At 46.6% G+C, this 25,784-nt stretch overlaps 1 protein-coding gene across 3 annotated transcripts in view; it reads right to left on the bottom strand.

Moving 5' to 3' along the window:
- Positions 1 to 25,784, bottom strand: part of LOC127570154 (pituitary adenylate cyclase-activating polypeptide type I receptor-like) — a 229,968-nt gene that overhangs the window by 167,285 nt on the left and 36,899 nt on the right. For all 3 annotated transcript variants that reach the window (XM_052015398.1, XM_052015400.1, XM_052015401.1), the window contains exon 3: positions 9,886 to 10,089. In XM_052015398.1, coding sequence (XP_051871358.1) covers positions 9,886 to 9,924 — 39 coding nt within the window. In that variant the 5' untranslated portion in view covers positions 9,925 to 10,089. The remainder of the gene's footprint in view (positions 1 to 9,885; positions 10,090 to 25,784) is intronic.

Genomic DNA, 25,784 nt, shown 5'->3' with positions numbered 1-25,784 from the left:
TTGAATTTTTTGGGTTCAATGGGTTAAAAAAAACAAAAATACATCCCCCAAAGGCCCACAGAAAAATGCTTTCTCACCGTTTCTCACAGATAAAACTCAATACCAACCAGGCCGAATTTACATGTATTTTTTCCTCAAAGAATTCTCCATGTGGCTTTCAAAACAGGCTCCTGACCAATCCCATTTCTTCATGGGATGTGTTGGTCACTGATCCAATGGTGGGAAAAGGGGCAGGAGAGGAAGAGTGGGGGTGGGATGGGGTGAGAACAAAATTGATTAGTGATCACAGGAACTCAAAGTAAAGATTTTATTGAAGAAATAATGAAAGTGAAGCCTGCAAGGGTTGATATTTCTGATTTTACCTAAGCTCCACTTTAGGGAAACCAAATGTTTGGTCATAGAGTCAAACAATGAAGAACCAAGCCCTTCGGCCCACCATGGGGACATGGTGAAGAAAGTGTCTGGCACGCTTGCCTTCATCAGATTGGGCATTGAGTACAGGAATTGGGATGTCATGTTACAACTGTGTAAGACGTTGGTAAGACCACATTTGGAGTATTGTGAGCAGTGCTGGTCGCCCGTATAAAGGAAGGATGTCATTAAACTAGGAAAGGTGCAGAAAGGATTCACGAAGATGTTACCAGCACTGGAGGACTTGACATATAAGGACAGACTAGATAGGCTAGGACTGTTTTCCCTGGAGCACTGGTGGCTGAGATAAGATATCTTTATTAGTCACAAGTACATCGAAACACACAGTGAAATGCATCTTTTGTGTAGAGTGTTCTGGGGGCAGCCCGCAAGTGTCGCCACGCTTCTGGCACCAACATAGCATGCCCACAACTTCCTGACCTGTACGTCTTTGGAATGTGGGAGAAAACCGGATCACCCGGAGGAAACCCACGCAGACACGGGGAGAACGTACAAACTCCTTACAGACGGCGGCCGGAATTAAACCCAGCTCGCTGGTGCTGTAATAGCGACACGCTAACTGCTACACTACCGTACCTGCCCCAGGGGTGACCTTCTCAAGGTTTATAAAATCATGAGGGGCATAGATTAGGTGAATTGTCACAGTGTTTTATCCCAGGGTAGGGGAATCTAAAACTTAGGTTTAAGGTGGGAGGGTAAAGATTTAAAAGGGACCTGAGGGGCAAGTTTTTCACTCAGAGAACGGTGGGTATGTGGAACGAGCTGCCAGAGGAAGTGGTAGAGGTGGGTACAGTTACAACATTTAAAAGACATTTAGGCAGGTACATGGATAGGAAAAGTTTAGAGGAATGTGGGGTAAGCACGGGCAAATGGGACTAGCTCAAGTAGACAACTGGGCTGGCAGGAAGGAGTTGGGCTGAAGGGCCTGTTTCCGTGCTGTATAACTCTATGACTATGTCCATGCTGACCATCAATAACCCATCGATATTAATCCTATATACCAGCACCTGGTCCCTCGCCTTCTATGCTTTGGCAATTAACATGCTCTTCTTAAATGTTGCGAGAGTCTCTGCCTCCACCACCCCCTAAGGTTGTGCGTTCCAGATTCCAAGCACCCTGTGGGTGAAAAAATTCTTCCTTGGATCCCCCACTAAACCTCTTACTGTTCACCTTAAACCTATGTCTTCTCGTTACAGACGCCTCTGCTATGGTTGCTCAAGAGATTCTGCGGATGCTGGAAATAAGAGTCATAGACTCAGAGAGTGCTCCAGCTCAGAAACAAGCCCTTTGGCCCATCCAGTCCATGCTGACCTGATCCTCTGCCTAGTCCCATCTACCTGCACCTGGACCATGTCCCTCCAAACCCTTCCCATCCATGTACCTGTCCAAACTTCTCTTACATGTTACGACTGAACCCGCACCCACCTCTTCCGCTGGGAGCTCCTTCCACACTCGCATCTTCCTCTGTGGAGAAGTTCCCCCTCAGATTCCCCTTATATAGAACGTAGAACACTACAGCACAGAACAGGTCCTTCAACCCACAATGTTGTGCCGACATTTTATCCTGCTCTAAGAGTTACCTAACCCTTCCCTCCCACATAGCCCCCTATTTTTCTATCATTCATGTATTTATCTAAGAGTCTCTTAAATGTCCCTAATGTATCTGCCTCCACAACCTCTGCCAGCAGTGCGTTCCACGCACCCACCACTCTCTGTGTAAAAAACTTACCCCTGACATCCCCCTTATACCTTCCTCCAATCACCTTAAAATGATGTCCCCTCGTGTTAGCCATTGTCGCCCTGGGAAAAAGGCTCTGTCCACTCGATCTATGCCTCTTATCATCTTGTACACCTCTATCAAGTCACCTCTCATCTCTCCAAAGAGAAAAACCCTAGCTCGCTCAACCTATCTTCATAACACATGTTCTCCAATCCGGGCAACATCCTGGTAAATCTCCTCTGCACCCTCTCTAAAGCTTCCACATCCTTCCTATAATGAGGCAACCAGAATTGAACACAATACTCCAAGTGTGGTTTAACCAGAGCTGCAACATCACCTTGCGGCTCTTAAACTCAATACTCTGACTAATGAAGGCCAACACTCCATACGCCTTCTTAACGACCCTATCGACCAGTGCAGCAACCTTGAGGGATTTATGGACGTGGACCCCAAGATCCCTCTGTTCCTCCACACTGCTAAGAGTCCTGCCATTAACCTTGTATTCTGCCTACAAATTTGATCTCCTGAAGTACATCACTTCACACATCCGGGTTGAACTCCATCTGCCACTTCTCAGCCCGGCTCTGCATTCTATCAATATCCTGTTGTAATCTACAGCAAGCTTCTACACTATCCACAACACCACCAACCTTTGTATCATCAGCAAACTTATAACCCACCCTTCCATATCCTCATCCGTCATTTATAAAAATCACAAAGAGCAGGGGTCCCAGAACAGATCCCTGCAGAACACCACTGGTCACCGACCTCCAGGCAGAATACGCTCCATCTACCACCACCCTCTGTCTTCTATGAGTGAGCCAATTCTGAATCTACACAACCAAGTTGCCCTGGATCCCATGCCTCCTGACTTTCTGAATGAGCCTTCCATGAGGAACCTTACCAAATGCCTTACTAAAATCCATGTACACCACATCCACTGCTCAACCTTCATCAATGTGCTTCGTCACATCCTCAAAGAATTCAATCAGGCTCGTGAGGCACGACCTGCCCCTCACAAGGTCATGCTGACTGTTCTTAATCAGCCTATGCCCATAAATCCTGTCTCTAAGAATCTCGTCCAGTAATTTGCCCACCACTGAAGTAAGACTCACTGGTCTGTAATTCCCAGGGTTTTACACCCTTTCTTAAACAAAGGAACAACATTTGCCACCCTCCAATCATCTGGCGCTACTCCTGTGGTCAGTGAGGACACAAAGGTCATCACCAAAGGCGCAGCAATCTCTTCCTTGCTTCCGGTAATAACCTTGGATATATCCTGCCCAGCCCCGGTGACTTATTTCACCTTTTACCCTAAACCTATGTCCTCTAGTTCTAGTCTCACCCAACCTGAGGGGAAAAAGCCTGCATGCATTCACCCTATCTATACCCCTCATAATTTTGTATACCTCTGTAAGATCTCCCCTCATTCTCCTGCACTCCAGGGAATAAAGTCCTAACCTATTCAACCGTTCCCTATAACTCAGGTCCTCAAGTCCAGGCAACATCCGTGTAAATTTTCCCTGCACTCTTTCAAGCTTCCTGAGATCTTTCCTGTAGGTGGATGCAATGCTCCAGAAACCCAAAATGCTGGAGGATTTCAGCAGGTCAGGCAGCATCTATGGAAGGAAATGATCAGTCGATGCTTCAGACCACTGCCACCTGATCTGCCAGCTTCATAGTCCTGTCCAGCTCTGACATACGACGTTAATGCTTTTAAAGAAATACCCGATTTTGTGGAATAATAATGAAAATAAAAGAAAATAACCAAAAATAAAAATTGAAAAATTGCCTTGTGTGGTCAATTTTCTCTCAGAACCTGGTGGGTGGTTTGCTGGGGTTGAGGGCAGCCCTTGAGTGGGAAAGGCCCAACCAAACACCAATTAACAACAACTTCTTGCATTTATATAGTATCTCCAACACAGCAATAAGTAAATGTGTGGGAAATGAAAAGTTAAAAAAACTGCAGATGCTGGAAATCTGAAATAAAAATAAAAAATGCTGGAAACACTCAGTGGGTCGGTCAACATCTCCAGAAAGAGAAACAGAGTTATTTTTAATTTTTCTTTTGTTGGTAGATTAATGAGGAATTTCCTCGTTCAACGTGCAGTTCGCTCTGCAGTTTAAAATATCTTCCCTCCTTCCAAGTTCTGACGAAGAGGAGTCTTCATCCAATAGTATTAACTGTTTCTTTTTCCATGGATGCTGTCAAATAGTCCAATTTCACAGGAGATCATCAACATAGGAGTAAAAATTCAGTGGGTGTTGTGTGGGATTATGCAATTACAGAGTCAACTGTAGAGTATACAGAAAGGAAACAGGCCCTTCAGCCCAACAAGTCAAAATCAAAGTCGGGTTTATTGTCATCTGCACAAGTCCATGTGTGCACAGGTGCAATGAAAAACTTACTTGCAGCAGCATCACAGGCACAGAGCATCAGATACACAACATTCAAAATAAAAACATAAACTTAAATTAAACACCATTTTTACAAGAAAGAACACAATTAGAACAAAAAAAAACAACAAAGTCTATTGTAGTGCAAAATGCTCACTGTGTTGCTATACTGAGGTAGTGATTCGGGTTGTACAGGTCGGTTCAAGTACCGAATGGTTAAAGGGAAGTAGAACCTGGTGGTGTGGGACTTCAGGCCTCTGTATCTCCTGTCACTCATGCTGACCAAGCTCCCCACCTAAGCTGGTCCCACTTGCCCGCGTTTGGCCTATATCCCTCTCAAACTTCCCTATCCATATTCTTATCCAAATGTCTTTTAAACGTCGTTACTGTACCTGCCTGAATCACTTTCTCTGGCATCTCGTTCCATAGACATACGACCCTCTGCTTGAAGAAGTTGACCCTCAGGTCCCTTTTAAATCTCTCCTCTCTCACCTTAAACCCGTCACCCTCTGGCATTTGATTACCTTTCCCTTGGGTGTGCATTCACCCTCATGATTTTATACACCTCTTTAAGGTCAATTATCTCCGTCCCCTCCCCCCAGCTACCAGAATGACCTGTTCCCCCCTCTCCTCCCTAACAGTGAAGGAATAATTCACAGCAATCCCACCCACGAGGATTAGATCATTTGCCTGCACGGCGAACAGTTCTATTAGTTTTGCAAAACACAGCCCAAATCATTGTGACTCAGAGCCTGCTCTGCAGAACAAAACATAATAATTGCTTGCAGTTCCCTTTGACGGCAGCGGGAGAAGACAGGGCGCTGCGAGCACAGCTGTAATCCCTCTCCCACCACACTGCCTGGTGTACACAGTACGAGCAACGGCTTGCTCCCCTGTACGTCTCTCATGCTGGATAATGATCGGAAAGTGCTCAATAAAGGTGAGGTCAGGGAGAAATAAGACTCCAGTCTGTGACGTTGACAGGGAGATAAACACAGGCCAGGATACTGGCGTCACGGTGGCGCAGCGGGTGGAGCCGCTGACTCACAGCGCCAGAGACCCGGGTTCAGTCCTGACCTCGGGCGCTGTCTGTGTGGAGTTTGCATGCTCCGGTTTCCAACATGTGGGTTGGTGGGTTAATTGACCTCTGTAAATTGCCCCCTAGGTTGCAGGTGAGTGGTAGGATCTAGGGGTGGGGCGGTGGGGGGAGGGAGTTGATTGGGGGGTGGGGGAAATATCAAATACCGGAGGACACTTAAGGTGAGAGAGGGGAAGTTTAAAGGAGATGCGTGGGGCAAGTTTATTGAACAGAGAGTGGTGGGTGCCTGGAACGGGCTGCCGGGGGTGGGGGTGGAGGCAGATACGATAGTGGTGTTTAAGAGGCTGTTAGACAGACACATGAACATGCGGGGAATGGAGGGATGTGGATCATGTGCAGGCAGGAGAGATTTGGTTTAATTCAGCATGGTGTTCAGCACAGACATGGTGGGCCGAAGGGCCTGTTCCTGTGCTGTACTGTTCTATGTTCTTTAATAAAATAGGAGTGTAGAATCAGTGTAAATGGGTGCTTGATGGCTGGCACAGACTCAGTGGGCTGAAGGGCCTGTTTCTGTGATGTGTGACTCTGAACAAAAATATATACAAGGTAATCTGATATCATACACCACTACGCATAATATCATGAGCAATGCATCATGTTATGTCCCGTTATGTAATGGGGTTTACCATTATATAATACCATGTCATGAAGCATAATGTTTTAAACATAAGAAATAAGAGCAGGTGTGGGCCATTCGGCCCCTCAGGTCTGTTCTACCAATCAGGAAGATCACAACCAGTTTTTTACCTCAGTGCTACTTTGGAAGTGAGTTGTCTAAGATCACCATGAGGAATCAGCACTGCAGCTATGCACAGGAAGAAATAATTGCCCTCAAGAAATCAGGAGTATCTGTGAAATGAAAGCTAATTCCCGAAATACTGTGTTACGGAAGCAATCTTACAGTGATCCATGATTCAATAATCCCAAGGTTCTGAAGACCCACCTCTCTGCTTCACTGACCTTGCAAGGCAGAGACCCTGAGGCTGATGAAAGTGTGCCCGTAACCCCTACTGAGGAAAATCATGAGGGGCATAGATAGGGTGAATGCACACAGTCTTTTTCCCAGGGTTGGGGAATCAAGAACTAGAGGACACAGGTTTAGGGTGAGAGGGGAGAGATTTAACAGGAGCCTGAGGGGCAACTTTTTCACCCAGAGGGTGGGTATCTGGAACGAGCTGCCAGAGGAAGTGGTTGAGGCAGGTACAATAACAGCTTCCAAAAGACTGTTGGACAGGGACGTGGATTGGGAAGGTTTAGAAGGTTAGGGGCCAAACGCCGGCAAATGGGACTAGCTTGGATGGGGCATCTTGGTCGGCATGGACCAGTTGGGCCGAAGGGCCTGTTTCCATGCTAACTCTATGACCCTATGCCCCTTTTCTCATCCCCCTTCACCCTCCCCCAATCTCTCATGTCTCTCTCCAAACTCCATCTAAACCCCTCACTATTTTCAGCAATTTCTCCCTCTTCCCCCCTTCCCTCATATTTTGCTTCTGCCCTGCACCCATTCCAGCCTGGTACTCTCCTCCCATTCCATCTCCTGATCTTCTCTCTCACTTCCTCCCCTCCGTCTCCTCTTCCCTCCACTTCTCTCAACCCTCCATTCCTCTCGCCTTCTCTCCCTCTCTCCACCTCCCTCCCCCTCTCCTCCCTTCCTGGCCTTTCCTTCCCGCAGGGCTGCGCCTTTCGAGAGCCCTGCTCTTTGTGCGTTGGAGGGAGTGGCAGCCTGAGTTACCTACTCGAACCCCTGGTAAACTGGCTCAACCGAGCTGGAGGAAAGCGGCTTGGCAACCGCACCAAGCGCTGAGCTTCCATATATGGTCACATTTGTCATATACTTCATGACACAGGAGGACCATTTGGCCCGTTGAATCTATGCTGCCTTCCAGAGCAATCCCAACACTGCAATGTCCCCCTTATTTCCCTGTAACCAAACCTCGCTCACGTTCCCATCAGTCGGATAGGAAAGGTTTACAGAGATATGGGCCAAATGCAGGCAAATGAGACGAGCTTGAATGGGCATCCTGGTCAGCATGGACCAATTGGGCTGAAGTACAGGAGCCTGAAGACCCACACTCAATGATTCAGGAACAGCTTCTTCTCCTCCACCATCAGATTTCTAAACGGTCCATGAACCCATGAACACTACCTCATTCTTTCTTTTTGTTCGTGCTTTTTATTTATTTTGTAATCTAAAGATTTTTATGTCTTGCACTGTACTGCTGCTGCAAAACAACACATTTCACGACATGTGTCAGTGATAATAAACCTGATTCTGATTCTGAAGGGCCTATTATAAGACAAGATAAGATTTCTTTATTAGTCACATGTACATCAAAACACACAGTGAAATGCATCTTTTGCGTAGAGTGTTCTGGGGGCAGTCCGCAAGTGTCGCCACGCTTCCGGCGCCAACATAGCACGCTCACAACTTCCTAACATGTACATCTTTCGGAATGTGGGAGGAAATCGGAGCACCCGGAGGAAACCCACGCAGACACAGGGAGAACATACAAACTCCTTACAGACAGCAGCCGGAAGTGAACCAGGATCGCCAGCACTGTAATAGCGTCACGCTAACCGCTACACTATCGTGCCTGCTGTTCCCATGCTGTATGACTCTATGAATTCTCTCCTGATACTCCCACCATCCACCCACACCAAGGGGCAATTTACAGGGGCCAATTAACCTACCAGCCCACACGGATTGGGTTGTGGGAGGAAACCGGAGCACCCGGAGGAAAAACACGCGGTCACAGGGAGAACGTGCAAATTCCACACAGACAGAAGGGTAGGTCAGGATCCAACCCTGGTTACTGGAGCTGTGACTGTGACATGGCCGGCAAGCAATCCTGTTCAAGTACAATTAAGGAAGAGCGATGTTCTGCCCTTGCCAAATGTCCTAGATAAAAAGGAATTAAAAATTCCACAGAAAATTTCCGCATTATGGCTCAAAGACTTTCATCTCACAACATTGTACAAGACGTTGGTGAGGCCTCACCTGGAGTATCGTGGACAATTTTGGTCACCCTGTTATAGGAAAGACGTCATTAAGCTAGAAAGAGTGCAAAGAAGATTTACAAGGATGTTGCCGGGACTCAAGGGCCTGAGTTATAGGGAGAGGTTGAGCAGGCTGGGACTTTATTCCTTGGAATGTAGGAGATTGGGAAGGGTGACCTTATAGAGGTGTATAAAATCATGAGGGGCATAGAAAGGGTGAATGCCTACAGTCTTTTTCCCAGGGAACAGGAATCAAGGACTGGAGGGCATAGGTTTAAGGTGAGAGGGGAGAGATTTGATAGGAACCTGAGGGGCAACTTCTCCACACAGAGGGTGGTGCGTATATGGAATGAGCTGCCAGAGAATGTAGCTGAAGCAGGTACAATAACAACATTTAAAAGACGTTTGGATAACGATAGGAAAGGTTTGGAGGGATATGAGCCAAACATGGGCAAATGAGACTGGCTTAGATGGGCACCTTTGTCGGCACGGACCAGTTGGGCCGAAGAGTCTGCTTCCCTGCCGTATTTCTCTATGCCTCTATCTTACAGCGTGCCAAACAATACATCAATGGAGAGAGAAAAAGTTGCATTTATATAGCAACTTTCACATCTCATTCAGCTCGTCCCTGGTTAATCTACAGCCTTTGAAAACAGCAGCAAGCTCCCACAAACAACAAACTCCAGGTGAGTGAAAGTCAAAGATGGAAATCTAAAATAAAAACAGTAAATGTTGGAAGTTTTATACCACATAACAAAATCCAGATGACAGAGAACTTGTAGTAAGATTGAATGTGGAATAAATTTTTCCTAGACCACCAGGGAAGAAATTCCCTCCCTTCCTAAACATAGGACCCTTCAAGTCAGGCAGACCTTCGAATTAACCTCTCATCTGTAGGACTGCACTTCTGACAGGGCAGCACTCTCTCTGGGTGCTTATGAGTGGGAAATTGAAGCACAACAATTGGGCTCAGAGACAAGAACAATGCCCACAGCTGACACAGATTTACAATCAGAAATCTATAAAGTCCGTATGGATTTAAATCCAGTCTGTAGTAAATAAAACCGCAGATTATCCAAATGCCTGCAGTCCCTATTCACCAAAAAATTTTCCATTTGAGGCACCACAGTTATTCCTAATCTAACAGAGTATTACGTGCAATGTTGTCGAATTAAGTGGCACTGGGGGAGAGATGGGGTGGGGGGGAGCAGAATTAAATAACCCTTTGGTTCATACTTACCAGAGGAAGCAAAACAGTGGCGATCAGCAAAGAATTCATGGTGTCAGTCTGCCAAAGGACCACCGTGAACCAACGGAGAGAAGAAAAGCAAAACGACTTTAAATTCCTGTCAGGTAGGTGACATTGCTGAAGATCGCTGCTCTGGGGGAGAGATGTTGCCACGTCCCTGACTCCTTCACAGACTCCGTGTCATCTTCTGTAGCACTAGGAGAAAATGAAAAGATCAACAAAAAATAAATCCGAGTGAAATATATACAAAACAAAACCGAGGACAAGAAGGGGGAGAGAACACAGGGGCAAAGAGCTGCTGCAGAATGAATCCAAAATAAAACACCAGTGCAGGGAAGAGGAGGAGTTATTTCAAGATGTTGCCTGAGATTACTGAGTGGTTCTGAATGACTATTGCAAATACTGATGAGCTGTCTCATTAAACACATTTAATAATCCGTTCTCTTTGATTTTGCAGCTGCATTGAAAGCAGGCACCGCAGAACTTCATACCAGGGATGCAGAATTCCAGCTATTAACACTCGATGGGGTGGGGAGGAGGGAAAGAGAGACAGAGAGGGAGAAGGTGTGGAGAAGGGGGAGAAGGAGGGGAGAAGGAGGGGAAGGAGGGAAGGGGAGAAGGAAGGGAGGAAGGGAGGAGGGGAGGAGGGAAGGGGAGAAGGAGGGGAGAAGGAGGGGAGGAGGGAAGGGGAGAAGGAGGGGAGAAGGAGGGGGGAGAAGGAGGGGAGGAGGGAAGGGAAGGAGGGGAGGAGGAGGGGTAGAGGAGGGGAGAAGGAGGGGAGAAGGAGGGGGGAGAAGGAGGGGTGGAGGAGGGGGGAGAAGGAGGGGAGGAGGGAAGGGGAGAAGGAGGGGAGAAGGAGGGGAGGAGGAGGGGTAGAGGAGGGAATGGGAGAGAGAATGAAAGGGAGCGACGGAGGAAATGAGGTGGGGGAGGAAGCAGAGGGGTTGGAAAAAAAGAGAGAGAGACGTAAACAGAGAGAGACAAACTGATGGATGTATACTGAGACACACACACACACACACACACACACACACACACACAGAAAGAGCGAGACAGACAGACAAAGGCAAGCTGCCAGACAGGGACTCAGGGAGAGACAGAGAGGAAGAGGTACCTCCGAGCTTCATTCACAAATTTGATCTTCAACATTTGTCATCACTACATGTTCTGGCAGACAGACTCTGGAGCAGTGATTCATAAAACCTCCCTTTAATGCTTGCAACCCAGGTAGGCTGCGAGAATATCGGGCAGTCATCGTGCCGCATGTAAAGTCCTCCATTTGTAAGTGCATGACAGCAGCAGTCTGGCCTCCACATCACTGCCAAAGAGGAGAGACTTAGCCAGTGGCCATCTTAGTTCACCCACCCCTCCTTCCTTCCGCTGAGTGGGGCAGCCACAAGGCTGAAGGTGTTAGGTTGGGTTTGGCGTGGCAAGGTCTATAAAACAGTACAAGAAATAAACCCAGGTAACTTCCAGGTAAATAGTTTGCAGAGCACAAACTGAGAACTTCTATTGGTGCGTCACTTTGAACCTTGTTAAGGAAAACCAGCGACTTCACAGCCGATGTTTCCAAACACAGCAATTTACCATCTCGGATAACGCAGCTGCTCTTCCTGCAGGGAGCCCCGGGACGTCTTCCATGGCCACCTGCGGGGAGGTGACGCCTCGGTTTAGTGCCTCAGCTGCAAAGCAGCACCTCTGCCAGTGTAGTACTCCCTCAGCACTGCACTGGGAGTGTCAGCATTGACCTCAGAAAGATGGATTAGCGATTGTTCTTTGTCCTTGGCTCTTGCAATATGAATTGAAGAGTAATCACCATCGTAGAGTAGGGTGGTTGATGGTCACCATGGACTCTGTGGGCCGAAGGGCCTGTTTTCATGATGTGTACTTCTACAACTCTAACAAGCGTGAACACAAACTTGGACAGGCACATGGATAGGAAAGGCTTAGAGGGATAAGGGCAAAATGCGGGAAAATGGGATGAGCTTAGGTGGGAATCTTGGTTGGCATGGACCAGTTGGTCCGAAAGGCCTGTTTCTGAGCTGTATCTATATGACTATAACATGCATATAAGCATACAAACATATGGATCAGAAGCAGGGCACTTGGCTTCTCAAGCCGTTTAATAAGATCATAGCTGATCTGACCATAATGTCAACTCCACATCCCTGACTACCCCGGTAACCTTTCACCTTCTTGTTAATCGAAGACTGCTTCCACTGTACATTGAGGAAGAGAGTTCCAAAGACTCAGGCCCCTCTGAGAAAAAAATCTTAAATGGACAACCCATTATTTTTAAACAGTGACCACAGGTTCCAGATTCTTCCTTTAGAGGAAGCACCCTCTCAATAAGGCGGTCCATCGTCTCTCTCACACTGTGGAACTCCAGAGGATTCAAGCCTCGCCTGTCCAACCTTGCCTCTGAGGACAGACCACTTATCTCAAATAATGATGAGTCAGAGTACAGGAGGGAGATAGAGAGTTTAGTGACATGGTGTCATGACAACAACCTTTCCCTTAATGTCAGCAAAACAAAAGAGCTGGTCATTGACTTCAGGAAGGGGGGCGGTGTACATGCTCCTGTCTACATCAATGGTGCTGAGGTAGAGAGGGTTGAGAGCTTCAAGTTCGTAGGAGTGAACATCACCAATAACCTGTCTTGGTCTAACCACATAGATGCCACAGCCAAAAAAGCTCACCATCGCCTCAAGAGGCTAAAGAAATTTGGCATGTTTCCTTTGACATGCACCAATTTTTATCAAAGTACCATAGAAAGCATCCTACCTGGATGCATCTCAGCTTGGTACGGCAACTGCTCTGCCCAGGACCACAAGAAACTGCAGAGAGTTGTGGACACAGCTCAGCACATCACAGAAACCAGCCTCCCCTCCATGGACTCTGCCTACACTTCTTGCTGCCTCGGTAAAGCAGCCAGCATAATCATAGACCCCTCCCACCCCAGACATTCTCTCTCCTCCCCTCTCCCATCAGGCAGAAGATTTAGAAGCCTGAAAGCACGTACCACCAGGCTCAAGGACAGTTTCTATCCCACTGTTATAAGAATATTGAACGGTTCCCTAGTACAATACGATGGAACCTTGACTTCACAATCAAACTTGTTATGGCCTTGCACCTTATTGCCTCCCCACACTGCACTTTCTTTGTAAATGTAACACTTTATTCTGCATTCTGTTATTATTTTCCCTTGCCCTACCTCAATGCACTGTTGTAATGAATTGATCTGTATGGATAGCTTGCAAAACAAAGTTTTTCACTGTATCTCGGTACATGTGACAATAATAAACCAATTTACCATTCCAGGTATCAGTTCAGTAGACCTTCTCGGAACCGTTTCGAAAATATTAACTTCCTTCCTGAAACAAGTAGAGCAAGACTGCAGAGAATTTAGTTGTGGTTTTACCAGTGCCCTATATAACAAAAGCACAACCTCTGCACTTTTGTATTCAATTCACCCAGCAATAAACTCTTAGTTTTCCTAATCACTCTTTGAACCTGCTTACGTGCACTAGGACACCCAGTTCCCTCGGTGGCACAGTGGCACATCTGGTAGAATCATTGTCTCATAGCACCAGAGACTCAGGTTGAATCCTGACCTTGGGTGCTGTCTGTGTGGAGTTTGCACGTTCTCCCTGTGACCGTGTGGGATTCCTCTGGGTGTTCTGGTCTCCTCCCACTTCCCAAAGCCGGTAAGTTACTTGGCTACTGTCAAAGTCTACTGAAAGTTTAAAGTCGAGTTTATTGTCATCTGCACAAGTCCATGTGTGCACGGGTGCAATAAAAAACTTACTTGCAGCAGCATCACAGGCACACAGCGTCAGATAAGCAGCATTCACAAGAAAAACATAAATTAAATTATACACAACTTTTCCAAGAAAAAACACAATTAGAAGAACGAGGTCCATTTTAGTGCAAAGTGATCAGAGTGGTCATAGTGTTGCTAAACTGTAGTGGTGATTAGGGTTTTGCCCGTTGGTTCTAGAACCGAATGGTTGAATGGTTCATTGTAAATTGCGCCCCCCCCCCCCCCCGGTGCATAGGTGAGTGGTGGGAGGAGGGAGGGGGGTGGAGTTGATGGGAATGTGTGGAGAATAAAAAATGTGATGTCTAGGATTAGTGCAAATGGGTGAACATAGAACATAGAACAGTACAGCACAGGAACAGGCCCTTCGGCCCACCATGTCTGTGCTGAACACAATGTCAAATTAAACTAAATCTCTCCTGCCTGCACATGATCCATCTCCCTCCGTTCCCTGCACATTCACGTGTCTATCCAACAGCCTCTTAAATGCCACTATCGTATCTGCCTCCACCACCACCCCTGGCAGCCCGTTCCAGGCACCCACCTCTCTCTGTGTAAAAAACCTGCCCCGCACACCTCCTTTAAACCTTCCCCTTCTCACCTTAAATGCATGTCCTCTAGTATTTGACATTTCTACCCCGGGAAAAAATCTCTGACTGTGTCTACTATATCTGTGCCTCTCATAATTTAATAAACTTCTATCAGGTCTCCGATGCTCCAGAAAAAGAAACAACTCATGTTCCTAAACTCTCCTTATAGCTCATTCCCTCTAATCCAGGCAGCACCCTGGTGAACCTCTTCTGCACCCTCTCCAAAGCCTCCACAACCTTCCTGTAATGGGGCGACCAGAAATGCACACCATACTCCAAGAGTGGCCCAAACAATGTTTTATATCACTGCAACATGACATTTTTATTCTTCCACTCAATGTCCTGACCAATGAAGGCAGGCATGACAATGCCCTCTTTACCACCGCATCTACTTGTGTGGCCACTTTCAGGGAGCTCTGGACTTGGACCGCAAGATCCCTCTGTACATCAGTGCCGTTAAGGGTCCTGCCATTAACTGTGTACTCACAACATGTTCTGGCAAACAAGGACTGCAGCAGTGGTTCATAAAACCTCCCCAGGTTACGAATGCCCGACCTTCGTGCACCCCCATACACGTAAGTGACTGTTCAGGGACCGGCGGGATGCATTCACCGACTGGCGCGGGGCCGTGGGCATCTTCTGCTGCCTGGGAACTCGGTTCATGGCCGTATTTCTGCCTTGTGAACTGTCTGGGTTACAAGCAGATCACAGAAACCTGGGGAGGACTTTCAACTGTAAGTGTCTCCTTTAATTCAGCAGTATCGACAGCTGCTGAGTACATTTTCTTTCACAAAGGTAATTGTGAAAATGGCTACACAGGTAGATAGTGGCTTACAGATTAAAAGTGGCTACACTGGTAGTTAGGGTGATTAAGAAGGCTTATGGAATGCTTGTCCATTATTCGAGGTATTGAGTATAGGAGTCAGATACATCTCCATAGAACTCTGGTTAGGCTGCATTTAGGGTATTGCATGCATTTCTGGTCACTATAGGAAGGATGTGGAGGCTTTAGAGAGGGTTAAGAGGAGGTTCACCAGGATGCCGCCTGGATTAGAGGGCATGTGCTATCAGATGAGGCTGGACAAACTTGGGCTCCTTTCTCTGGAACGGTGGAGGCTGAGGGGTGATCTGTTGGAGGTGTATAAAATTATGAGGGGCATAGATAGGGTGGACAAGCAATATCTTTTTCCCATTATTGAGCGATCCAATACCAGAGGGCATGCATTTAAGGTGAGAGGGGATAAGTTCAGAACAGACGTGAGGGGTATGTTTTTTTACTGAGAGAGTGGTGGATGCCTGGAATGCGTTGCCTGATAGGGTGGTGGAGGCACATTCATTGGGGGCTTTTAAGAGGGACTTGGATGGCCACATGAATGAGAGGAAAATAGAGGGATATGGGCATTCTGTAGGTAGGAGGGAATAGCTATGTCAGCACAACATTGTGGGCTGAAGGGCCTGTTCTGTGCTGTACTGTTCTATGTAAACCTCATTCTCATAGTAAACACTCAGACATGACTTCATCCTGCGGTTCTATTCAGAAACAATAGCAGTGAAGATGGTAGAGTGACCCAGTTTCAATCCAGACCTCTGGTACTGTCTACGTGTGGAGTGTGTAGTTCTCCCTGTGACCATTTGGGTTCCCCCCCACCTCCCCCCCACCTCCCCCCCCCACCCCGAGTGCTCCGGTTTCCTTCCACCTTGTCACCAAACACCCCAACAAACTTCTACAGATGTACTATTGAAAGTATCCTAACTGGCTGCATCATGGTCTGGGACAGCTATTCGAATAGAAGAAGCTGCAGATAGTGGGCCCAGCCCAATACATCACAGGCTCATCCCTCCCCACCATCGGTAGTATCTGCAGGAGGCGTTGCCTCAAGAAGGCAACGTCTGTCATCAAAGATCCCCACCACCTGGGCCGTGCCACCTTCTCGCAGCTACCATCGGGCAGGAGGTACAGAAGCCTGAAGTCCCACACCACCAGGTTCAGGAACAGCTACTTCCCTTCAACCATTCGGTCTTGAACCAACCGGCGCAACCCTAATCACTCCCTCACTGTAGCAACACTGGGACCACTTCGATCACTTCGCACTAAAATCGACTTTGTTTTATTTTATTCTAATTGTGTTCTTTCATAAAAATTGTGTATACTTTATGTTTAATTTATGTTTTTGTTGTGAATGTTGTGTATCTGATGCTATGTGCCTGTGATGCTGCTGCAAGTAAGTTTTTCATTGCACCTGTGCACACATGGACTTGTGCAGATGACAATAGACTCGACTTTGACTTTGACATCCCAAGGACATGAGGTTTAGTAGGTTAATTGGCCGCTGTAAATGCCCCTTGTGCAGTGGTAGAATCTGGGGGAGGGGGTGTGGGGTGGAGTTGATGAACACATGGGGAGAATAAAATGGGATTAGTATAGGATTTTAGTAATTGGATGGTTGATGGTCAGCACTAAAAGGCTGAAAGGCCTGTTTCTGTGCTATATGACTCTATAACTCTAACAACAGGGAGACTTCTCTGATGAGACTGCAAGAGAGACCAACCATTCATTACTGAGCACACCTCGGAAGTAAAATGCGTGTCTTCCTGTTGCTATTGTGTGGGTATATACACGGCACACATGACAACAACAGTTACAGATGAAATATAGCTATTTTAATTTGCTTTAATGAGTTTAATTCCAAACACGAGTCATTTTAAATCGGTTGTTTCAGGTGAGTTGCTTTCCACAGTGGAAGAGTTGCTCTTGACTCCATTTGGAGGTGGAATCCTTGGAGTGGGAGTTCTGGTCCCATTATCTCACTCCCACACTGCCAACCCCATCAACCAGGTGGCTAATGTAAGCGGAGATGTATGACACTGCTTAACTACAAATCGCTTTGGTAGCAAACACTCCAGTGGTTAGAGTCGTACCTTGCACAGAGGAAAATAATACGTGGCTGAGAACACAGCAAAGATTCACCTGATTGTTTCTGGGGATTACAGCAGAGAGTAGCGAGTCTTGGTAAGAATGTGGTCAAAAAGATAGCGAGTTGGTGAGGCCACATTTGGGATATTGCATTCAGTTTTAGTCACCCTGCTACAGGAAAGATGCCATGAAGCTGGAAAGAGTGCAGAGGAGATTCACGAGGATGTTGCCGGGACTTGAGTTGTGGTTGAGCAGGTTGGGACTTTTTCCAATGGAGCACAGGAGAATGAGGGGTGATCTTATAGAAGTGTATAAAATCAGGAAGGGCATAGATAGGGTGAATGCACACAGTCTTTTTCCCAGGGTTGGGGAATCAAGATCTGGAGGACATAGGTTTACCGTGAGAGGAGAGATTTAAGAGGGACCTGAGGAGCAACTTTTTCACTCAGAGGGTGTTCACTATGTGGAACGAGCTGCCAGAGGAAGTGGTTGAGGCGGGTACATTAACATTTAAAAGGAACTCGGACAGGTACATGGATAGGAAAGGTTTAGAGGAATATGGGCCAAACGTGGGCAAATGTGACTAGCTTAGATGGGAATCTTGGTTGGCATGGACCAGTTGGGCTGAAGGGCCTGTTTCCGTGCTGTATGACTCCATATCTTGGTAAGGACATGGTCAAAGAGTGATATCCAAACCTGAAATGTCATCAGTTCCTTTCCTCCCACAGATGCTGCTCGACCCGTTGAATTCCCCCAGCGGATTGGTTGCTGCTCCTGTTTCTGGGGACAGTGGGTTTACCACATGACAGGACGAGGTCTCTGGATTCTCCAGAGATGTCACTGCAACTTACAAAGTTCATACAAGGCAGTGGACGCAGGGAGGGTGTTTCCCTTGTCTGAATGTCAGGGTCTGTGATACAATCTCAAAGAAATACTCCATTTAGCATGAAGTATTCTGAGTCTTGTGTACAGTTTTAGCCAGCCTGTTACAGGAAAGATGTTATTAAACTGAAAAGGGTGCAGAAAAGATTTACCAGGATGTTGCCTGGACTTGGGGTCCTGAATTAAAAGGAGAGGTTGTATCGACTAGGAATTCTATTCCCTGGAACATAGGAGATTGAGGGCTGACCTGATAGAGGTATATACGATCATGAGGGCCATAGACAGGATGAATGCACACTTTTTCCCAGGGAGGGGGTGCTAAAAACAGTAGGTTTAAGATCAGAGGTGACAGATTTAAAAGGGACATCAGGGGCAGCTTCTTCACGCAAAGGGTGGTGCGTGTTTGGAATGAGCTGCCAGAAATAGTGGCTGAGACGGGCACATACGCAACGTTTAAAAGCCATCTAGATAAGTACATGGATAGGAGAGGTTTAGAGGGCTATGGGCCAAACGCAGGCAGATGGGACTAGCTCGCTGGGCGACACAGTTGGCCGAAGGGCCTGTTTCCGTGCTGTATGACTCTGAAGCTCAGGGGAAATTTCTTCACACAGAGCTTGGTTAGACATTAGAATGCTCTAACTCGGAGGCTGTAACGGCTTCATCATTTGGCTTATTGAAAAAAGAAATGGATATATTTTGAGCATTTAAGGAATCATTGGGATTATGCGGGAAAAGCAGCACTATGGTAGAACACCAGCAATCGTCCTGTCGAAATGACAAAGCAAAGAGCCAAATGGCCTACTCCTGCTCCTATTTCTTGTGTTACTTTCTTACGTTCACCTGAAGGTGAGATTATCTTGCCTGTGAGGGTCACCATGGTTAAACAGTCTGCTTCACAAAGTGCGTCATGTCTAATCGTTGCCTAGTTTCTGTCGAACTGTATCCCAGTGAAGAGAAGGCATTTTCAGGAAACAATAGAAAATTAGCATTGAAAGAATTACATTTGCCACAATACATAGCAAGGCCATGTAATAAAACCAGCTGCTGCATTTTTTTTAGATCTTAATATTATTGCTCAAGGACAATTGAATTTGTTCATTCATAATATCTCTTCTCATGTTGAATGCTGTCTTTGCAACTTAGTGTTAACTCGGCAATGTCACGGTAAAAAGACAAGCCCGATAACGTGGAGTCAGCCACACACATCAAGATATGTCTTTCATTCATCTAAGCTGGTACAGCTTTTAAACAGTGGGGCAAATCCTCATGATTTAGATGGTTGTTAGTAGGATAACAGCAGGGATTAATCATTGAACCCAACAGGAAGCACAGTTAAACAGTTCACAAGAGATTCTGCAGATGCTGGAATCTGGAGCATCACACACAAAACGCTGGAGGAACTCAGCAGATCAGGCAGCATCCGTGGAGGGAAATGAACAGTCGGTCGATGTTTCAGGTCGAGACCCTTCGTCAGGACTGGAAAGGGAGAGGGCAGAAGCCAGAATAAGAAGGTGGGGGGAGGGGGAGGAGCACAGGGTACCAGGTGAGTGGGGGGGGGAAGGTAGGTGGGTGGGGGAGGAGGGGAGAAGCTGAGAGGCAAAGGGCTGAAGAAGACGGAATCCGATAGAGAGGGCAGTGGACCATGGAATAAAGGGAAGGAGGTGGGGAATAGATGGGCAGATCACAAGGGTGGGGGAGGGAAAAGAGAAGGGGCAAGGGGGCCACAGAAATGAGGGGAGACAAAGTGGGGGGAAGGAGGCAGGGAAAAAAAGAGGGGGAAGAACAGCTGAACAGGTATTTAGTTAAAGGTTGTAATGGTGCCTTTTTTAAACATTCTTTATTGTGCGCAGTTCTGGCCACCCCATTACAGGAAGGATATGGAGGCTTTGCAGAAGAGGTTCACCAGGACGCTGCCTGGATTAGAGAGTATTTGCCGTAAGGAGAGGTTGGACAAACTTGGATTGTTTTCTCTGAAGGCTGAGGGACGACCAGATCGAAGTTTATAAAATTATGAGAGGCATAGATAAGATAGACAGTCAGAGACTTTTCTCCTGGGATGGAAATGTCAAATACAAGGTTTAAGGTGAGAGGGGGAAAGTTTAAAGGAGATTTATAAGGCAATTTTTTTTTTAAACACACACACAGAGTGGTGGGTGCCTGTTATGGGCTACCAGGGGTGGTGGTGAAGGCAGATACAATAGCAATGTTTAGGCAGATGAACTTCCAGGGAATGGTAGATATCGACCATGTGCAAGCAGACTTAAATTGGCATCATGGTTGGCACAGATACCATGGGCCGAAGGGCCTGTTCCTATTCTCGTTACGGAATAAAGACTTCACTGGCATTGGTAGAATGTATTGCCCATCCCTAATTGCCCTTGAGAAGGTGGTGGTGAGCTGCCTCCTTGAACCGCCGCAGTCCTTCTGGTGAAGTTGCTCCCGCAGAATGTGTTGGGCAGGGAGTTCCAGGATTTGGGCCGAGCGACTATGAAGGAATTATGAGAAATCTCCACATCAGGATGGAACAGATCCAACAGGAGGTGATGTTCTACTGTGCCTGTTATCTCCGTCCTTAATGGCAGAGGTTATAGGTTTGGAGTCATTGTTGGAATAGCCCGGCTGAGCAACTGCTATGTATTTCACACCACTATATTTATGCAGTTGATCCAGTTGAGCTTCACATCAATGATGCCCTTAAGGACGTTGATGGCGGAAGAACTGCAATGGTTGTGACGTTGAATGCCAAGGGGAGCTGGTCAGGCGCTGTCTTGCTGGAGATGGCCATTGCCTGGCACTTGTGTGTCGCAGAGGTTGTTTGCCGCTTAACAGCCAGTACCTGAATGCTGCTCAGAGCTTCTACAGGTAGGACATGGGCTACTTCACTTGGTATTGGTATTGGTTTATTATTGTCGCTTGTATCCAGGTACAGTGAAAAACTTGTCTTGCATACCAGTCGTACAGGTCAATTCATTACACAGTACAGTTACATTGAGTTAGTACAGAGTGCATTGAGGTAGTACAGGTAAAAACAGTAACAGTACAGAGTAAAGCGTCACAGCTACACAGAAAGTGCAGTGCAATAAGGTGCAAGGTCACAACAAGGTAAATCGTGAGGTCAAGAGTCCATCTTATTGTATAAGGGAACCGTTCAATAGTCTTATCACCATGGGATAGAAACTGTCCTTGAGCCTGGTGGTATGTGCCCTCAGGCTCATACAGGTGATACATGTCCTTTGCTGAGGAATTAACCATTGTGTAATAGAATGTAGAACATCTTGGTATTGGTTTATTATTGTCACTTGTACTGAGCTACAGTGAAAAACTTGTCTTGCATATCATTCATACAGATCAATTCATTACACAGTGCACTGAGGTAGTACAGGGTAAAACAATAACAGAACACAGAGTAGTGTCACAGCTACAGGGAAATGCATTGCAGGGAGACAAGTTTTTCACTGCACCTCAGCACAATTGACAATAATAAACCAATACCAACACCAATATACATTTGGATATCAAGAGAATCAAGGGATATAGGGTTAGTGCAAGGAAGTTGAGCTGAGATATAAGCTCAGCCATGATCTTATTGAGTGGGAGAGGAACAAGAGGCTGAATGGTCTGATCCTGCTTCTACTTCTGTTCTTGCCCGAATATACGCAGCTTATGTAAAAGTCCAACAACCACCTTCATCCATCTTCACCACCTCACCCTCCCCTCACCCTTACCTGGCTCCACCTGTCCCTGTCTCCCTCCTCCTCCCCCTCCTGGCTCCTTCTGCATGTCATCCTTCACTCCTCCTCGATCCACCTATCACTTACCAGCCCCTGAATCACCCCTCAACCTCTCCTCTGTACAAGGGCCATCTCCCCTCTCCACTCTCAGTCCTGAAGCTTGAGTCTCGACCCAAAACATTCACTGTTCCCTGTTCCCCTCCACGGACACTGCCCGACCCGCTGAGTTCCTCCAGCAGGTGTTTTGTTTTGCTCCCGATTCTGGCATTTTGTGTCTACCTTCCCGCAAGGTACAACCTCAACTGCTTTTCCCAGGGCGACAACGGCTAACATGAGGGGACATCATTTTAAGGTGATTGGAGGAAGGTATAAGGGGGAAGTCAGGGGTAAGTTTTTTACACAGAGAGTGGTGGGTGTGTGGAACACACTGCCAGCAGAGGTTGTGGGGACAGATACATTAGGGACATTTAAGAGACTCTTAGATAGACACATGAATGATAGAGAAATGGGGGGGGGGGGTGCTATGTGGGAGGGAAGGGTTAGATAGCTCTTAGAGCAGGATAAAATGTTGGCACAACATTGTGGGCCGAAGGGCCTGTACTGTGCTGTAGTGTTCTATGTTCTATGTTGATGCCCATTTTGATGCAGCTGTATCAGGGCACCCCGCTGCCATACTTCAGAATTAGAGTCACAGAGTGATACAACAAAGAAGCAGGCCATTCGGCCCAACTCGTCCATGCTGACCAAGATGTCTACCTGAGCTGGTCCCATTTGCCTACATTTGGCCCATATCCCTTTATTATCCATGTAATGTAGTTCCAGAGGTGAGATGAGAGTGACTGCATGTGGACATCAACTGTCGAGATCAGTCACCCATTGGGACTCAACACCTCCCTCTGCAACTAGACTTTCTGACCAACAGACTGCAATCAATGAGGATAGGCAGCAATACCTCCGGCATGATTATCCTCAACACTGGTGCCCCACAAGGCTGCGTCCTCAGCCCCTATTCCCTAACAACTGCGTGGCTAGATTCTGGTCTATCTACAAGTTTGCAGAAGATACCACCATAGTTGGCTGTATCTCAAATAACAATGAGTCAGAGTACAGGAGGGAGATAGAGAGCTTAGTGACATGGTGTCATGACAACAACCTTTCCCTCAATATCATCAAAACAAAAGAGCTGGTCATTGACTTCAGGAAGAGGGGTGGTGTACATGCTCCTGTTTACATCAATGGTGCTGAGGTCAAGAGGGCTGAGAGCTTCAAGTTCCTAGGAGTAAACTTCACCGATAGCCTGTCCTGGTCCAACCATGTTGACACTACGGTCAAGAAAGTTCACCAGCGCCTCTAGAACTGGTTAGACCACACTTGGGGTATTGTGTTCAGTTCTGGTCGCCTCATTATAGGAAGGATGTGGAAGCTTTAGAGAGGGTGCAGAGGAGATTTACCAGGATGCTGCCTGGATTGGAGAGCATGTCTTATGAGGATAGGTTGAGTGAGTGAGGGCTTTTCTCTTTGGAGAGAAGGAGGATGAGAGGTGACTTGATGGAGGTGTACAAGATGATAAGAGGCATAGATTGAGTGGACAGTCAGAGACTTTTTCCCAGGGCGACAATGGCTAACACGAGGGGACATAATTTTAAGGTGATTGGAGGAAGATATAAGGGGGATGTCAGAGGTAACTTTTTTTTTTACACGGAGAGTGGTGGGTGTGTGGAACGCACTGCTGGCAGACATTTTGGGGGCAGATACATTAGGGACATTTAAGACACTCTTGGATAGACACATGAATGATAGAGTAATGGAGGACTATGTGGGAGGGAAGGGTTAGATAGATCTTAGAGCAGGATAAAATGTCGGCACAACATTGTGGGCCAAAGGGCCTGTACTGTGCTGTAATGTTCTATGTTCTATGTACTTTCTCAGGAGGCAAAAGAAATTTGGCATCTCCCTGTTGACACGAATTTTTATCGATGCACCATGGAAAGCATCCTATCCGGATGCATCACGGCTTGGTATGGCAACTGTTCCGCCCGTATCCGCAAGAAACTGCAGAGAGTTGTGGACACAGCTCAGCACATCACGGAAACCAGCCTCCCCTCCATGGACTCTTGTCCACGCTTCTCATTTCCTCAGTAAAGCAGCCAAAAAAATCAAAGACCCTACCCATCCCGGACATTCTCTCCTCTCCCCCCTCCCATCGGACAGAAGACACAAAAAGCACGTACCACCAGGCTCAAGGACAGCTTCTATCCCGCTGTTATAAGACTATTGAACTGATCCCTAGTACGATAAAGTGGACTCTTGACCTCACAATCTACTTCATTATGGCCTTGCACCTTATTATCTGCCTGCACTGCACTTTCTCTGTAGCTGTGACACTTTATTCTGCATTCTGTTATTGTTTTACCCTGTACTACCTCAATGCTCTGTGTAATGAATTGATCTGTACGAACGGTATGCAAGGCAAGTTTTTCACTGCACCTCAGTACAAGTGACAATAATATTCCAATTTATCAATTTACCATTCCCTGCCTCTGGATTTCAGCTCTTTGCTCCATGTCTAAGCCTAAGATGTGGTGTAATCAGACTCCGAGTAGTCCTGGTGAAACTCAGATGTGTGGAACTAAGGGAGGCGGATGGAATAAAAAATGACTTTATCTCTCAGTTATACAAGGGAAATGCTCGTAACCAAACAACAGAAGTGACTCATTTGTTTTCTCGAAAGCCTACCTTCACCAAATCCTCAGTAAAGCCTGCTATTTTAATTCATGAAATGAGGAACTCTATTGAAGTCAAGGGGAAAGGTATATATTAAATCTTGTGCCTTACGTAAAATAAACCTTTGCTTGATTGTAATTGTACCTCATCTGGCAAAAGTCATTTATAAATCAACCTTTTTTTGCATCTAGGCAAGGGAAAGTATCTGCCAATGAGAGACAGCATACAATTATAGAGAACAGTGAACCCTGGGTCACACCATGATCTAACTGTCTTCAGATGAAATGTTAAACCAAGTGCCATCTGCTCCCTCAGTGAGATATAAAAGGTAGCATGATGCCAGGTTGGAGAGGAGTTAGGAGGAACCTCACTGGGATCCAATTCAACCCATCAGCATTACTAAAGTGCAACACTTGGTCATTGTCACAGTGCTGCTTGCGGGAGCTTGCGCTACACAAACCAGCTTCCACATTTCTTGCATTACAACTTTCAGAAAGTCATTTCATTGGCTGTGCGTTATGAGGTGGAAGTGGTTGAGAGCTTCAAGTTCCCAGGCGTAACATCACCTTTAGCCTATCCTGGTCCAACCATGTGGATGGTATGGTTAAGAAAACATACCAGTGCCTCTACTTCCTCAGAAGGCTAAGGAAATTTGACATGTCCCTGTTGACTCTCACCAATTTTTATCCACGCACCATTTAAAGCCTCCTATCCAGATGCATCATGGCTTGGGACGGCATCTGCTCTGTCTAAGACTGCAAGAAATTGCAGAGAGTTGTGCCCACAGCCCAGTCCATCACGAAAACCATCCTCCCCCTCCCATGGACTCTGTCTACACTTCTCGCTGCCTCGGAAAAGCAGGAACTCCTCCCACCCCAGACATTCTCTCTTCTCCCTCCTTCCATCGGGCAGAAGATGCAGAAGTCTGAAAGACCGTACTACCAGGCTCAGGGACAGCTTCTATCCCGCTGTTATAAGACTTTTGAATGGACCTCTTGTACATTAAAGAAGAATTCTCGACCTCACAATCTACCTCATTATGCCCTTGCACCTTATTGTCTGCCTGCACTGCACTTCCTCTGTCACTGTAACACTTTATTCTGCATTGTGTTGTTGTTTTATTCCTTGCATTACTTCAAAGTACTGATGTGATGAATTGATCAATATGGATGGCGTGAAAAACAGTTTTTCACTGTACCTTGGTACAAGTGACGATAATAAACCAATTT

Source organism: Pristis pectinata, chromosome 5 (assembly GCF_009764475.1).
Source record: "Pristis pectinata isolate sPriPec2 chromosome 5, sPriPec2.1.pri, whole genome shotgun sequence".
Lineage (NCBI taxonomy): Eukaryota > Metazoa > Chordata > Chondrichthyes > Rhinopristiformes > Pristidae > Pristis > Pristis pectinata.
This window is presented reverse-complemented; position numbering and strand designations above follow the sequence as displayed.